The sequence below is a fragment of the Tamandua tetradactyla genome, chromosome 14 (assembly GCF_023851605.1).
Source record: "Tamandua tetradactyla isolate mTamTet1 chromosome 14, mTamTet1.pri, whole genome shotgun sequence".
Classification (NCBI taxonomy): Eukaryota; Metazoa; Chordata; class Mammalia; order Pilosa; family Myrmecophagidae; genus Tamandua; species Tamandua tetradactyla.
The window spans coordinates 75,082,098-75,100,286 of record NC_135340.1 but is presented as its reverse complement, the minus strand read 5'-3'; the positions used below and the strand labels follow the sequence as shown (position 1 = coordinate 75,100,286).

The 18,189-nt window shown below is 39.2% G+C and overlaps 1 protein-coding gene across 3 annotated transcripts in view; it reads left to right on the top strand.

Annotated features, from left to right (window-relative positions):
• The window catches only part of MYO1E (myosin IE), a 247,820-nt gene that overhangs the window by 109,505 nt on the left and 120,126 nt on the right, over window positions 1-18,189 (top strand). For all 3 annotated transcript variants that reach the window (XM_077128062.1, XM_077128063.1, XM_077128064.1), the window contains one exon: window positions 14,620-14,707. In XM_077128062.1, coding sequence (XP_076984177.1) covers window positions 14,620-14,707 — 88 coding nt within the window. The remainder of the gene's footprint in view (window positions 1-14,619; window positions 14,708-18,189) is intronic.

Here is an 18,189-nt window from a genome sequence, read left to right as displayed (position 1 = left end):
AACACTTCATATGTATTGCTTATGGTGTTCTCTGCATACCCGGGAGGTTGATGATTGTGCTTGTTATCATTTGGAGGACAGACATCAAAGAACTCTACCTTATTAATGCCTTAATTTCGATTTCCTACAAAGAAGTGAAGACACATTTACATACCATGTGATGGCCATGCCAGAGCCATTTTCTTATGACTTGTTATCCCTAGAAACCTGTGAGGAAATTGTGGCTGTGTATTGATTCATGGATTTGTCACCGAAGTCCTCATTCAGTGAGGAAACCAACAGGTCAGCTTGACATATGGCCCATCCCTGCTTTTTACCCCACAAGCCAGGAAGTTTTACATGTGTACACTTACCAAAGAGATCCTAGTATATTATAAAATTATGTATATTTGGCATGTAAAATCAAAGTGTAAGTGGATTATAAAATTGGGCTACATGAAAGGAATTGAATTTTAATAAACATAAAAAAGCTTAGTAAACACTAATTTTATTTTTTCAGAATTTGGCAAAGCTCTTGAAGGATGATTTTATCTGTTTAAAAAGTTATCCTTTTCGTAAAAACAGTTTTATTGAGATACATTCACACCCCATACAATCCCGTCTAAAGTATACAATCAGTGGCTCATGGTATTATCACATAGTTGTGTGTTTATCACCACAACTGATTCTAGAACATTTTCATTATTCCAGGAAGCAAAATAAATAAGAGAGCACTCACAACATCCCACACTCCCTAATACCCCCCCATCATTGATCCCTAGCATTGGTGCAGTGCATTTATTACTGTTGATGACAGAATATAAAGATAGTTTTGTTAACTATAATCCATAGTTTGCAGTAGGTGTGTTTTTTTCCCCATATACCACTCTATTATTAACTCCTTGTAATAGTTTCATACTATTTAATTCTAGTTCATGGAGATTTTTTATATTTATACTGTTAATCACAGTCATAGCCCTACCACAAGATTGACTGAGTTATACATTCCTATGTTTTAACCTCTGGCTTTTCTGTTGAAATATATGACTCTTAACTTCCCCTATCAACTGCACTCACATACAGTTCAGTGTTGCTAATTATACTCACTGTCATGTGCTATCATCACCTGAATATCTTCTTTTGATAAAGTTATAAGGAGATGCGTTTAAACTATTTGAGTTCTTAATTCAAAAATCAACGAGGTGGCAAGGACCTGACCTGAGTCGGAAAGGCAAGGAGGAAACTAATATGTGACTTTCAGTGAGCCTGTGAAGGAATCAAAAGAATGGGCGGACGATGGTGGACTCCAGGCAGTGCAAACAGAAAAACACAACAGCTCAGGACACATTAGCATTGGAAGTGATGATTTAAAGGGCTGGTGGACACCTCTGAACCTAGTAAATGAGCAGCCCGTATATATCCTCTTAGTTCATTAATCTTCTGTTCTCCAAGATCCAGACTTTGAATTTGTGTTTTAGAATTATGTATGTGATACTTTTGGATGCTAGAGACATCTATGCAAATCTATTTAATAAAATAATCATGGTGTGGCAAAGAAAAAGGGAAGAGAACCAGCAAGTTTTCCTCATATTCTCTGTCATCTCCATATCACCAGATGAGAACTTGGCAGCGTGGCTGGAAGCATCATTGAAGACTTTGCCAACTGACTTCTTTGAGACTTACTGGACCTTGGAGAACATTTTTGGGGGCAGTTTATGGTTGCCTTAAAAATTGGATTCTTATCACTTTTGGCCTGCCACAGCTCTTGCCATCTTAGCCTGTTTTTTTTTTTTTTAAAAGTTTAAAAGCGTGTTGTCATTTTCAAAGCATCGCATTTGGTATAGTTTCTAACTTTTTTTGTTTGAAATAGTTTTTTTTTTTTTTTTGGAGAGTAAGGCATTCTGTCTAATGTCCCCAACACCAGTTTACAAAGTCTTTTTAGGTTGTGTCTTATGGGTGTCAAATAACTTTTAAAGATGTGAGAGATTTTGAAGGTACACCAACAGGACGTGGTGACTTACTGAATATGAGAATTTTGCTAGAGGAAAAGTAAACAGTAATCATGATTGAATCTAAAATTTCTGACCTACCAGCTTCAAAAGACATTTTGGATTTGGAATCACTGATACTTGCTGTAGTGCAGATTGAAGGAAAAAGATGATAGCACCTGTAATATTGGGTCTCTGCCTCCACTCTGCTCTTTGCCTCAGCACCATCAAGTGTCGCACTGATCTCACGCTGTCTTCCTGTCTTTGATGTATTTTAGGAATCTTTTATTATTAGCTTTGGAACTCTTTGCAAGGCTCTCCTCTGTGTTTCTGTGGGTCCACCCAATTTGTTGTTTCTCACAGCAGCCCTGGCCCTTGAGGCTGCCCTGTCCCTCTGACTTAGGGAGGCTCCGTCAGCTCACCACCCCACCCCTGACCCCGCACACATGCCCCGCCGTGGGGTGGGATTGGACCCGTGAGGACAACATTCTAACTGTGGCTTTGAAGAGCTCCCTACAGATCTTACCTTCTAGCCTGCTGTGGTTCCGTAGCTTTATCATCAGTCATGGAGTGTGATTCAGGAAGGCTGACTCATTAGACCTCAGTATACTTACCATGTATGATCCAAAATCGTAACAAGCGTTCTCTCTGTATCTCAGCACCTTTTATTTATCTCATTTTTGATCTTCACAACAACCTGGAAAACTGGATATTACTACCACCACCTCCTCCCCTTTTATTTCTGCAGATCAAGAAACTGAGTCTCAGAGAGGTATGGAACCTTTCAAATTTAAACATGCACATTTAAAAGCCGTGCTCAGAGCCAAGGCTGTATGGCTCCCGTAGTGCCCTCTTTCCACCTTTCCCTGCTGTTTGGTTGTCAGCAAGTATTAAGTTCTCTGGTTGCTGATCTGTCACTATCCACAGTCATGTGGTTTCAGGGAAAAGATCTCTGACGGTTCAGTCACAGTGTAGAATTTTTATTCTGTTTAAAATGTGTGACTGCTGGGAAGCCTCAGACATTTTACTAGCAAAATGGGATTAATGTCTTAAAAGAATTAAGGGAAGGTTAATAAGAAAATAAACATGGGAAAGTATTCTTAAACTGGTAAAGAGTGCTGTAAAACATCTGCCAGTAACATTAAAAGAAATTTCATGGATAAAACATAGCAAAATGGGGCTCATATATAGTCTTCAGATTGAACACTGGGATCTTCCCATTTTATCAGGCTGGTCCAAGAAAAGCATTGCCGTGAAGCCATTTTCTCAGCACACTCTGGGTGAGGATTTTTGTCTGCCTGATAATACTAATTAGCTGGGTATTTGTCTGCACCTGTGAAGAAATAACAGCCTTTTGGCTTGTACGTGCTTTCTTCAATGTGTTAAATAATGAATTTTTATCATTTACTCTGCAGTTTTGGCATGTCTGTTTGTATATTTTATACATTTCACCCCCGCATGCGTTAAGGCTTTATTTTTGTGTATGTGATTGATTACATGGTCTTATGGGGACCCCACGTCTCCCCAGCCTTGAAACCCACCCCCACCCCCCACCGCTCAGAGGGGCAACAGAGATACTTCACCAGGCACTTTTTGCTGTCACTGGATCCAGTAGGGCTGCCAGGAAGGGAGTCTGAATTGAGTCTTTGGAGAAGGCTATCAGACCCGTTTGATGTGGTTTCTCAGTTTTTCAGTTATCTTGCTTTGGAATCACAGTGATGCAGACTATTATTTGTTAGTTCCAGCTGTGTTTGCGCTATTAAGTGTTTTTGGCAAAAGGCTTGTGTGTTAGTTTGTTAAGGCTGCCAGAATGTGATATTCCAGAAATGGGTTGGCTTTTGTAAAGGGAATCTATTAAGCTACAAGTTTATATTTCAAAGGCCATAAAAATGTCCCAACTAAGGCATCCAGAGAAAGATACCTTGACTCAAGAGAGGGCCAATGAATGACGTTTGGGGTCTCTCTGTTAGTTGGGAAGGCCAGTGGCAGACATCTGCTACCTTTCTCTCCTGGCTTCTCATTTCAAAACAGCTTCTCCGGGGGCTTTTGCTTTCTCTGTCTCCAAAGGTTTCTCTCTGTGTTGGCTTTTTTTTTTTTTTAAGCTTCTTCCAAAATGGTTCTCTCTTTAAGGGCTCCAGTAAACAACCTCACCTTGAATGGATGGAGACACTTTTCCACAGAAACCACCTAATCAAAAGGCTCCACCCACAGTGAGGTGGGTCTCATGTCTGTGGAAACATAATCAAAAAGATCCCACCCCACAATATTGAATCAGGATTAAAGAACATGGCTTTTCTGGGGTACACAGCAGTTTGAAATTGACACGGCTTGCTTTAAGGGGTAGCAGTAAAGACTGGGGAGTAATTAAAGTTTGATTATACTATGAAGTGTGCCATCCATGGAGTTACTTTGAGAAACATTTCTCAAAACAGCATTTTTTTTAAACAGGTTTATTCACACACAATGTAACATTGTTGATTTTAATTGGCTATCCAACCCATGTGAGGATTTTAGATATTTACCCTCATCTGAAGCAGTATGGCTCAGGCTTCTGAGTTACATTACCTAAAGTCTTTTCCTAGCTGCACCATTAGCTCGCTATGTGTCCTTGAGTGAGTTCTTTAATTTTTCTCACCAAAGAATGGGGATAATAATACTACCCACCTCACGGGGCTAATATGAGGATCAAATGATTGATACATGTAAAGAACTTGCATCATCCCTGACACTCATGCATAACATCTGTTTGCTACTTTGAACTTGATATGATTTCTCATCTTTGTGAGAAATATATTTATGTTATGTTCATCTTTTATAACTTTACAATTAGGGGGAAAAATCTGTTTTGAAACTGTCTCTCTATTTCTGTGCTTGGGTTATACTTTTTGAAATGAGTCAAGTTCATTACAACTGTGTCCCTAGGTCAGAAAAGGGAGGTCCAAGTAAATAGGTCCCAGTGGGAATTTTCTGCCATGTTGACACAGTCGACACCTGGGTCCCTTGGCTTCCATGATGCTGTCCCCCATCTTCCTGGTTGTCCTTGCACCTCTCTGACCTTCCCGCTTTGTCTCGGCGGGGAGCTTTTCCTTAGCAGGCTCCCAAGAGGTCAGTGGTTCCTGTTTCAGTGATGGTACCTGGAGCTGCATGCACAAGGAAATCCGCCTGACTGATGCTCATTTAAAAACTTATGGTCTCCCATAACTAAACGCCCAGAGGTTATGCAGATCCCAGGAAAGAGGAGGTGGGAATAGAAGTGGAGTGGGAACAAACAGTGGCCGCTACAATCCCTAAGGCCCGAGGTGTGCTGTGTTGCTCCATCACATTTTTCTTGTTATAATTTCTCATCGTTTCAACTCTCTTTTATGAGTTAATCACTCACACAGCCATACCCTCATCCTGTACCTTCCCCTGTGCTCAGACTCAGGTTTTCAACTGTCTGCTGAGCATCCCACTCAGCTGCTAATCAAGACAGCTATGTATGTAAGTTTGTATATAAAATCAAATTTCACATGTACAAACCAAATAAATGTTCCATCTACTCCTTCCGCCCCCATCCTCAGGTTTGTGCCCTCCCCAGTAAACTATTTTTTTTTTTAAATCTGTTTTGAAGTAATTTCAAATGTGCAGAAAAGTTGCCAGGAGAATTTGAGGAACTCCTGCATCCCCTTTATCACATTTCCCACTGGGTACTATTTTACCACATTTTCTTTCAGCCTCTCCACGCCCTTGTGCGCACCTATAGCGATGGCTATTACCAATGTCATTACATTTTTCTGAACTTCTAAAGGGCGAGGTGTGGGTGTGTGTCTACATCTCATCACCCCTCGACCCTCCAGTGTGTATTTCGCAGCAGCAAGGATGCTCTCCTGTGTCATCAGCATGCAGTCCAATCAGGAAATCAGTATTGGTACAGCTTTGCCATCCAACCCCCAGACTCCATGTACATCTTGCCAATTTCCCCCCAAATATCTCTCTTTCCTTTTTGTCCCAGGACCCTGTAGAGGACTGCATTGTACTATCCTATCCCTTCAGGCTTCATTCTGGATACCTCCTCAGCCCTTCGTTGTGTTTCACATCCTTCGGTTTTAGAGTTCAGGCTCTCAATTCTGCAGCTGGGCCTCAGAATGTCTCCTCTGCTGTCTGCTCATGACCAGACTCTGGTCATGCATTTTTGCAGGAATATTATAAGGATGATACTGTGTCCTTGATCCTCTGGTCCTGTAGGTGTCAGCTAGGCTTCTTCTCATTAAATTTACCATTTTTTTCTTTAAAGATATATTAGCACCTTGGGAACATATTTTGAGATTTTGCAACATCCTGTTCCTTATCTAACTTCCACCCACAAACCTTATCATCCATCGACGACTCTCGTCTGAATCAGTCACCTATGTCATGGTTGCCAAATGGTAATAATCTTTCATCATATCCTCTGTTTTTATTAGTTGGCATTCTACTGTAAGGAAGAACTTTCCCTTCTCTATTTATGCATTGATTCATTTACTTTTTTTTATAGCAGTACAGGCTTAGGACTTCCTATTTTTGTCAACAGATAGTAATATATTACGATCATTATTTTTATTTGGCCAGTGGAATCCCGTCAGGCTGCGTCCTGTGAACTTGACAGGTCCACACCATTCCCTCACCGTACATTTCTTTACTGGTTGGTACAGCCACATGTTCTAGGCTTAGCTTATACTTTTCTTGCCCCAGCCCCGGAATTGGCCATTGCTCCACGAAATGGAAAATGATACTTAAAGGCCAAGTCTGGATACTTTGTGTGTTTATTGATACTAATGTGTCATTGCTTTTAGGCCATTGTTTTGCTACTGCTGCCAGAATTCCAATATACTAGAAATGGATTGGCTTTAAAAAAAAAAAAAGCTTTTTTTATTGTTAAATCTAACATATATACAAAGAAAAGAAAGAAAAGGCAATGATTTCAGAGTACACTTCAGCAAGTAGTTACAGAACAGATTTCAGAGTTTGTTATGGGTTATCATTCCACTATTTCAGGTATTTCCTTCTAGTTGCTCCAAAACACAGGAGGCTAGAAGAAACATTTTTTCTTTTTTGTAAAAAATAACATATATACAAAAAAGCAATAAATTTCAAAGCACAACAAAACAGTTAGTTGTAGAACAGATTTCAGAGTTTGGTATGGGTTACAGTTCCACAAATTTAGGTTTTTGCTTCTAGCTGCTCTGTAATGCTGGAGACTAAAAGAAATTTCAATATAATGATACATCAATCATGCTCATTTTTTAAACCCTACCTTCTCTTTATAAATCCACCATCACCTTTGATCTTTCTCCCAATCTTTAGGGATATTTGAACTATGCCCATTCTAACTTTTTCATATTTTGAAAGGGGTTATTGATAATATGGGATAGGGGGATGGAACTAGTTGATGGTTTGGACAGGCTGGCCCCTCTGCATTTCAGGACTTATCTGGTCCAAGGACATATCTGGAGGTTGTAGGTTTCTGGAAAGTTACCCTCGTGCATGGAACCTTTGTAGAATCATGTATAATGCCCTAGGTGCTCTTTAGGGTTGGCTGGAATGATTTTGGCAGGAGTTTGGCAAGTTATGGTAGGTAACAATGTTTAACTGAAGCTTGTATAAGAGTGACCTCCAGAGTAGTCTCTTGACTCTATTTGAACCCTCTCAGCCACTGATACCTTATTTATTACACTTCTTTTCCCCTACTTGGTCAGGATGGCATTGTTGATCCTATGGTGCTGGGTTGGGTTTTATAAAGGGAATTTATTAAGTTACAAGTTTACAGTTCTAAGGCCATAAAAGTGTCCAAACTAAGGCATCCAGAGAAAGATACTTTGACTCAAGGAAGGCTGAAATGGAAAGGCACGTGGCTGGCATCTGCTGGTCGTTTGGCTGTTGGTTTCAAACAGCTTCCCTCGGGATGTTTTCTTTCTGTATCTCTTAACGTGTCTGTCTGTGTCAGCTCTAAAACAACTCTCTAGCTTCTGCCGGTCTCTCAGCTCCTGCTATCTCCTGGGCCTTCTGCACTTCCAAACACCTGTGTCTCTGTAGGCTCTGAGAGTTCTCCAAAATGCTTCCTCTTTTAAAAGACTCCTGTAAGCTAATCAAGACCCACTGTGAGTGGGCAGAGTCATATCTCCATCTCATCAAAAGGTCACACCCACAACTGGGTGTGTCACATCGCCATGAAAACAATCTAAAGTTTCCTCCCAACAATATTGAATCAGGATTGAAAGAAACATGACTTCCCACCACAAGATTGGATCAGGGAAAAAGGACATGGCTTTTCTGGGGTACAAAACAGCTTCAAACCTATGCAGCCTTCTCAGTAGATAATGCTAGGAAATACGTGACACATAACATACCATATATATGTACACACACGCATACATTTCTGTATATACTTGTGTGTGTGTGTGTGTATGCCATGAGTTCATATTGATACCTTCAATTCCAGTCCAAACTTTCAGGGTTCTTCCTTGCTTCCTTCCTTTTAAAATTTAATGCTTTCCCTGGCATTGGGAGACTTGTTTCATATTATTTTCAATGTATTTATCTATTGCTCAGTTTATTTTCTTATGGGCTCAGTGTATTCAATCTTCCCGACATACCAGCTGTCTCTATCTCCTACCTCCTTATTCCTCATTGCACCCATACCCCCACCCCCCTCCAACCGTCATCTGCTCCAGGCTGAGGCAGGGAAGGGGCTTTCTGTAAACACTTATCTTGGTGATGGATATCCACCAGTTCCTGAGGCCGAACACCAGGGAGTCACCCTCAATTCCTTCCTATCCTTCCTTTGCAATGACTGTTCACTTGCCAAGTTCTACCAGTTTTGCTTCCTAAGCAGGGCGTGAATCCATCCCTTTATCTCTTTTTCTCACCCCACTGCCGTAATAGATGCCTGGCTCTGTCCTTGCAGTCTGACCTCTGCGCCGGCCCATGCTTCGCGCTGGTGGCCACACTGCTCCCCTGGGGTGTGCAGTGGGATTCTAGGTGGCATATTATAAGGTTTATTAATGTTGAAGCATACAGAGAGGCTCGGCCCACGTTAAATTTTATTTCAATACTGCTGCTTCTATCAAGGAGAAAGTCTGTTGTGTGTGTTGGTTTAACACAAGTTGTTTAACACTTGCTCATTAATTTCTCTTTTTATTAAAAAGAGAATGAGTTTCAGACTCCAGACTTTTGGTAGGCCAACTAGTATGTTACTAACTTCAAAAATTGTTAGCATTGACTATTAAGTAGAATGAAATGACTTCTATTAAATGCATGATACAAATGTCACCCATCCCTCACTTTTAAGTAAAAGGACATCACTGTTACCTTTGTTTTCCCTCAATGATCCTCCCCTACTCATTCCAGCATACCCGCTTCTCTCCTCTTTCACTCATCGACAGCCAATACCTTAAATTGTATTATATTATCATTCCCTTGCTTTTCTTTCTGGTCTTCCCACTTATGGTTGCTTCCCTAACCAGCATGCTTTTTAGTTTCTGTGTGTTTTTTTAACTTGATATAAATGAAATCATACTATATGAATTCCATGTCTCCCATTGCAACTTTTTTTTTCACATAGCATTACCTGAAATTTAGCCACACTGTTGGCTATAGGCTTTCCTATTTCTTTTTCATTGTTGTCTAGATTCTGTTCATTTGAAATCTAACAGTTTATTTTATATTATCTATTCTACCTCCATGGATATTTGAATTATTTTCACCATTACGATTTTATTTTCCTTGTGTTTATTTTTAAGGTTTCCAAACTTTGGCAAGTGATTCTGGTTTTCTATATGCAGTATTTGTGGAGAGGTTCCTTCTAAAATAAATGTATTTAAGTTACGTGAGTCAATTTAGAGAAAGCTATTAAATAGTAGATCGATTAGTCTTGCATTGGTAAAGGTACAAAATTCATGAGTTTGGCACACAGAAAGGACTAAAGTTTAGAGGAAGTTATATCTGTATAAGATGTAACACTGACCAGACCCTGGGTGCTTTCGGCCACTGCCAAGTTTATCTCTGTTGCCTCCAGCCTCACCCTCAGCTTCCCATTTGCTGCCCAGTCTTAGAGAACTGCCTGTGGTGCCCTTCCTGGGTCCCCCGTGGGGTTTGATCTCTGGTTTGGTTCAAGCCTCAGCCCCACTCTCTGACTCATGCACACACATGTCACCTGGCTACACTCTGCTTGTCTTGTTCAGATGCAACTAGTTTTGACTTCCTTTAGGGTTCTTTTCCCAACTCACATTCCAAGCAGAGATAAATGCCACCTGTGGTACCCTGAAAGCCCTGCACTGGGTCCTGTAATGTCTGGGCACTTGTCTTTCTGTGGAGATGGTGAGTTCCTCGAGGATGGGAGCCACACCTCATTCCAGTCTAGTCCCTGAGCGTGGAGGCGCTTAGGCGATGCATGTTGGGTGAATAAATGCTACATCATTTTTGTTTGAGTCTTTATCTTTTCTGAAGTGCAAACAAATATGAAGTTGAAAAAGCTACGTTTTAATTACGTTCACCCCACCAGTTAGAAGGGAACCGCTTCTGTGGTACAGAACTGGTACAGATATTTTGAGATCAGAAGCAAGAAAAGGAGATAGAAGTAGATTGGTGAACTTTCCAACATTCCTTACTTATTCTATGGGGTACCTTAAAAGAGAGAGAGAGGGAGATTTTTACATTCGCTAGAATAAATGGAAATGAGTTGAAAACTATTGATTTTTAGGTAAGAAATAGCATGCAGATTAAGAAAAACAACTATCACTCTTGACCCCAGTTGTAAAACTTCTTTTCCCAAAATATTCTTTCCATTTCTTTGAAATTTTAGCATGTGTTTTCATGTCCATAGCTAACACAAGAAATATTACATTATTTCCTATGTGAATTGACATTTGCTATGGCATTTGTCTTTACTTTGTTTTGAAATTGCTTGGCTAGTTCAGGGTCAGTTATAGAACAACCAGGGAGTGTGTTAAAATTTTGGATTATTAGGAAAGACTGCATGTAAGCACAAACAGAGCAAAGCAAATTGCTCTAACTGCTGTGAGATGGGAACTAAATAATTTCAAGTGTGCTGTATAAACTGTCTAATATCTTCAAATTCTGTTAACTCGGGTTTTAGTCTAGTGAAGGAAACAATATTTTCCCAACTCAAAAGTTCCAGTACACTGGTTATAGGTACTGTAACTTCAAGTAATTATGTAACATTTCATTATCGGACTGTATTTTAAGCAAATGACTGACCTCTGATCAATAAAATTTCTTTTTAAGTGTCCGTAAAGTGAAACTAAGAAATGAAAATTTGGGTGAATGTTCAGCTAGAACTAATTACTTTAAATCTTCTGAAAAGTTCACAATTAACTGTTTTAAGGCTTGGCATACTTATCTTCAGATATGAAATGTGTTACTTCCTATTACTCTTTTACTTGCAGCAAAAGAGACAAAATACTGCTCGTCTATGCACACGCTGTAACCAAAGTCACAGTGGGGAGACTGCTGTACTTTTTTTTTTCTTTTTTTTATTAATGAAACCAATCAACATACAGTATGAACATTCTCTTTTTTCATCACATAGTTGTATACCCATCATCATGAACATTTCTTAGAACATTTGCATCATTTCAGAAAAAGAAATAAAAAGAAAACAGAATGGAATGATTTCTAAATGTTGTGTTAGTTAATTTTTTTTTAATTAATAAAAAAAAAAGAAAACAGAAAAAAATTCATACATACCATACCCCTTACCCCTCCCATTCACTGATCACTAGTATTTCAATCTACTAAACTTATTTTAACATTTGATCCCCCTGTTATTTATTTATTTTTAATCCATATGTTTTACTCATCTGTCCATGAGATAGATAAAAGAAGAATCAGACACAAGGTTTTCACAATCACACAGTCACACTGCAAAAGCTATATCATTATACAAACCTCATCAAGAAACATGGCTACTGGAACGTAGCTCTACATTTTCAGGCAGTTCCCTCTAGCCTCTCTGTTACGCCTTAACTAAACAGGCGATGTCTATTTAATACCTAAGAATAACCTCCAGGATAACCTCTCGACTCTGTTTGGAATCTCCCAGCCATTGACACTTTATTTTGTCTCATTTCTCTCTTCCCCCTTTCTGTCCGGAAGGTTTCTCAATCCCTTGGTGCTGAGTCCCAGCTCATTCTAGGATTTCTGTCCCACGTTGCCAGGAAGGTCCACACCCCTGGGAGTCATGTCCCATGTAGAGAGTGGGAGGGCAATGAGTTTGCTTGTTGTGTTGGGTGGAGAGAGAGAGGCCACATCTGAGCAACAGAAGAGGTTCTCTTGGGGGTGACTCTTAGGCCTAATTTTAAATAGGCTTAGCCTATATTTTGTGGGGTTAAGTTCATATGAACAAACCCCAAGATTGGGGGCTTAGCCTATTGCTTTGGTTGTCCCCACTGCTTGTGAGAATATCAAGAATTCTCTACTTAGGAAAATTGAATTTTCCCCCTTTCTCACCATTCCCCCAAGGGGACTTTGCAAATACTTTTTCATTCACTGTTCAAATCCTTCTGGGATTTATCAAGGCATCACTCTGGACAAACCTACAAAAGCTGTACTTTTATTTCATAATTCTAATAGGATTTGTTGTTTTTCCTTTCTTTCTTTCTCTCTCTCTCTTACCCCCTTTCTCTTACAACTTGCTCTAAGGAATTCTTAATAGGAAAATGTTGAATCTGATGAAATTGACCAGTGTTGATTATCATTGGGGTATGTTAACCCTCTGTTTCTGGAAAAGCTGTTTTTAAACTATATGGGTAATTGCCTGTCTCCAAAAATTTAAGCATTAAGAGACATTATGTCAAAAGAGAGAATCATCATATACCAGCTCCCAACAAGTTAGAGATATTTGTTTTTCCTTGTTCAATTTCAGTTCTTATCCATACATTAGAGTTGTAATAATGTTATGGATACATCGTCTTCTGCTTATATTACCACTCTTTCTTAAATATTGCCTCATAGTCTTCATAATTATTTAAAATATCTTTGTAATATTTCAATGGGTGGTTGCACCATTGTACTCTCGGACTTTTCCATATTTTTTAGTGTAGATTGACATTATAAAATGGAGTTTCATTGTGGACAAAGCCTGTGCAGCAAATGAAAGAGGGTGTGTGTTTTCACTCTGGATCTAGTGTATAAATTATCTGATAACATTGACCATCTAAAAGGTAATTTCTAATGAAGTTCAAATATTTACTAAACCTACTCTTGGCTGTGAGTAGGCATGTCCCCTTTAGGAGAAGCAATAGCCTCCCAGATTTGCGGAATTTATTCTTGCCACCAATATCTTTCTCGTGAAATTGTATTCTTATTTCCTTGTTGTGACCCAGAAGCCAGGAACTTAGGGTGGCGAATGCGTTGCATACATGGATTCAGCACTTTTGACGTCTTAAGCCTTGGCCACACTGTGGTGCCCCTAATTCCTCCCCCAACTCTCTCTCATGAAACGAAGCATATTAGTTCAAAGAAATTCATCCGAGTTCTGATTTTGGCCATGATGTCTACTTTGATCCCTTTTTAAAAAAATGTCAAATTATTTCAAAATTATTTCCATTTCCTTTGGGGGTGAAGGTGCCCTCACATAGCTTGTGCCCTGAGCATGTTTGCTCTTTTCTTGAGTAACTCAGCAGTTGATAACAACTAATTGGTTTTAGTGCTCATAGAAGAACATTTGTTCTGTACCCAAAATTCTTGATCCCCAGTAGGAAACAAAAATATCGTCTTATGAATTTGCAACAATTTGAATTTTTCATACTAAATTCCAGCATCATTTTACAGGATGTGTAGACTCTAACCGGTTCTATTGTGGTAAGTCAAAGGCTACCAATAGAGAGGTGAATAACCGGACTAACTTAAGCATGTTTTGAAATGAGATCATTGTCAATGCAAGGGGATTTTGAAGGAAGAGTAGACTGTGCTATGAACATAGCCTCTCCTGGTGCAGTCAGGCCACCGACCGGAAAACAGTCTTTGTTATACAGGATGTGATTAATATTGCCTCATCATCTAAGTTTAGAACTCCTAAAATAAAGATGTTTGCATCAATCGAAGATGCATGGTATGAAAACTGAGAAATGCCTACTTTTTAATTTATAATCACAGAAATAATACAGCTGCATTACTAACAGTTTGGAAAATATGAACTGAAAGTCTCTCATAATCGTTACCTTAACCTCAACCTCTACCAATATTTTGTGGTAGTTCCCTCTGAACTTTTTTTTTTTTACATTTTTGTAACCATGATATATTCTCAAATTTACTTACTTCATTTTTTATGTTTTCAGTGTTCTTAAATTGTTTGTAATTTCTGCATGAAATTATCCCATAACTTTATGGAACTTTATGACCATTTCCCTTATAACTGAGCATTAAATACTAAATTCTCTATCCTGTTCAAGTTGATAGTTACCAAGACTCTGTTCCAGGCCATGTGGATGCTGATTACACAAATCATGTAGATGCCCTCACGCTGCTGTGATGTTTTCCCAATCAATTTTGTGCGTTTTTTTTGCTGAATTGCTTTTTGCTTCTTTTCTTTTTGTTATTATTTGTGGGCAGAGGGCTAGGTTTTGTCACGATCCACTTAATGGTTGGTCACGATCCACTATTTTTCTTTCCTCAGTGGTGAAAGTGGTGCTGGAAAGACAGTTGCTGCTAAATATATCATGAGCTACATTTCTAGGGTATCTGGAGGAGGCCCCAAAGTCCAGGTAAGTTGAGATAGCCCATTTTGAGACCCTGAGCTATGTGTAATGCAAGAGACTCTTTGTGGTTTAAAAAGAATTTTTCTTACTCAGAAAAGATATTGGCTCTATAGCCAAGAAATTGAAATCTGCAAAAAATAGTATATTATGAGATGGCTATGGTTTATATAAAATGCATTCTTATGAAATCAATAAGAAGACCAATAGTCCAAAAGGAAAATAAAGTAGATGAAAGACAGCTCATAGAAAAGGAAATATAAATGACTCATGAAGATTGTAAAAAGATACTCACCTTCACTGATATTAAGAGAAATACAAATTAAAACTATAACAAAAGATTATTTTTTACCTACCAGCTTGGCAAAAATACTGTAGTATTTTAAAAACTGCTTATAAGAATATATGGACGGACCACAGTGGCTCAGTGGCAGAGTTCTCACCTGCCATGCCCGAGACCCGGGTTCATTTCCCGGTGCCTGCCCATGCAAAAATAAAAAAAAGAATATAGGCACACAGTCACTCTCATATGTTGCTGGTTAGAGCATGGCCTAATACAACTTTTTGGAGGGCATTTCAGCAAAATCTCTCAGATTTACACACATACACTCCTTGACTCAGCAGGTCTGTTTAAGCGAATTTATCCTTTAGATAAACTCAAATGTGTGCAAAATGATACATGCATAGTTATTTGTTGTGACAATTTTGTAATGGCAAAAGACTGGAAATAACTTAATGTTTATTAGTCAACTGGTAAAATAATTCAAATAAAATAATCAAATGATGGAATACCATATAGCTGTTAAAAAGTAGCTTCATGTACTGATCTGGAATAATCCAAGATATATGATTAATTGAAAAAAATAAGGTGCACAAAATTGTGTATAATGTGGTACCATTTGAGGAAAGAGAGAACGTATATCTGTGTTTGTTGGATATGCATGACATACTCTGGAAGGATACACGAGGAGTTGACAGCTGGTTGCCTTCAGCGTGCGAAGCTAGGAAGCTGGGATGGTGCTTTCCCTGTATGCCCTTTTGAACCTTTTATATTTTGAACTATGTGAATGAAATACTAATTTAAGAAGTAAATGAAAATGTTAAAATTGAAAGAAGGAGAAAGGGGAGAGAATGAAAAGAAGGAAAGATTAGAGAGTAAAAGGGCTGACAAAGAAAACAAGATGATGAAGAAGCAGAAAAGAAAGAAGAAGGTGAGAAAACTTTAGAAAGGGAGAAGACCCAGAGAGCAAGAGTGCTGCTGGTTTTCCTTTGATTGAAACTCATGTTCCAAGTTCACTGTAAAGATTCCTTTGTGAATCAGAATCTTTTGGTCAGCAATATTATTGCCATAGTCAGCTGTAGACTTTCTTTTTTAGCTGTGGACTTCCAAAAGATATATTAGAACTCACTTTATTGTGGCTCTATCTAAATACTGCTCCGTCGGATCCTGGTGGATTATGAAGGTTAAGCTAGAATTCAAAAGTTCCTCACTTAAAGCAAAAGGCTCTTAAAGTATCTTCTTTGTCTGAATGGAAGGAGGAGCTAGGGTAGCACTGTGCAATAAAAATATAATGCAAGCCACAAATGCATTTTTTAATTTTGTAGCAGCCACAATTTAAAAAATGTAAAAAGAATGACATAAAATTATCATTTTAAGATGTAGCTAATATAAAATATTAATACGATAGTTTACTTTCTCTTTCTCGTACAAAATCTTTGAAATCCAGTGTGTACTTGGCACTTACAGCATATCTCAGAACCAGCCATACAGCAAATGCTGAACATTTGGCCTGCCTATTGGGCAATGAGTGCAGCTTTAGAACCTAGGTCGGTGTGATCCAGTCCATATACTTTCCTTCATTCATGCAATTGCACCCTTTCATTAGAGAAGAGATGTAGGGACAGGAATCCAGGATGCTATTTTGTAGGTGGGCTGTCCCTTTACCTAAATTCGTTTGTTCTCTTTTCCTTGACATGCTTACTATACGCCAAAAACTTTGAACATCACTTGTAGTTGATGGAGTTAGATGATGGATGGATGGATGGATGGATGGATGGATGGATGGGACAGACACATCCATAAAGATTTTCAGTAAAAAAAAAAAATAGTGGATAACTAAAGAAGGGAAGAGATAAAGAAGACCCTCTCTTTTGTTCTTTCCCTAAGAGAAGCTATTTGTTGATAAATGGTGCAGGCAGGTCTTGCCAGCAGTGAAAAAATATAAAAGATTAGTGAAGATCCATGCTCAAAATTAATTTTATAAGGAAGAGCAAAGTTTATATAAATCCATGAGATTTTAAAGGAAAATAAGAAGCTAGAAAAGTATGTTTCTAAGCTTTGAAACTGACCCCGTGGAGGGACCACCCAGAATTTGCCGTCGGTGCCATTACTAATGATGAATTCCTGGTTGGGTTGGTATGCCAGTTCTCATCCCACATGGCCGTTTATCCTCTGAATGTTCAGTGGGCTGCCAAAGGCACGCTTGAGCTGTTACATAGTCAATTAATAGTTAGTGCCTTACTCGATCCCTGTTTGTTACAGAATGTGACCTAGTCGCGAGACTGCAGACGTTTAATGTTGATTTTTCTCTTCCTGTTTTCCTATGAGGACAATGATACAGAGCTCTTGGCTTGGAAGTAGTCAGTAGCTAAAGAGCACAAGCCAGAAGGCTTGTTATTTCTGGAACATGCTTAACCATAGTATGTGAATAATTAGAAGTACAAGGAATGACTCACTTGTTCAAAGGCCTCTCCAACATCAAATCCTGTCTGTTGAGCTGTCTCAGGACTATAGTGTGTTGGCACACTTTTCAGCCTGGCACAGAAGAAAGGTCGTTGAAAACCAAATTCTTCCCTTCCAATAGGCCAGGAATTGTGCCACACAACCCAGCGTTGACTCTTGCTGCTCAAAGTGTGTACACTGCTGGCAAAACCAGAGAGTCGGTTTGAAATGCAAGCTCAGGTCTCAGCCTAAACCTGTGGAATCAGAATATGCATTTTAGCAAGATCCCCAGGAGATTCGTGCACATTAAAGTTTGAGAAGCACAGGGTTATGTTTCCACCACTTTTTTTGGGAAGGAGAAGTTTTAAGATGACTCTCATTGCAGTGGAGAGGGTGGGGTTAGGGAAGTAGTATAGTTGGTAAGGAGTAGAGATAGTAAAGACCCTGAGTAGTAGAAAAACCCCTTCCTGCTCCATTTTCCTTCTTTCCGTGTTTCCTGGCACACTTGAGAGTGAGGCTGCAGCAATCAGTTAGGAAACCCAGTCTGGGAAGGTTTGCAGATTCATGTGTAGATTCTGATTTACTCTTGTTAATGCAGGCTCCAGGGAACTCTGTATCAAGCCAAGGGAATTGGGAGTCCTGAACATATAGACAGTTTAGGTCTGTCCTGGTGAAAGAATAAATCCCCCCCGGGGACCTCCAGGGCCTCTCACCTTACCACGCCCAGAAACCAGTTTCTCAGGGCCTGTTTGGCTCTCCATTAGGTGTT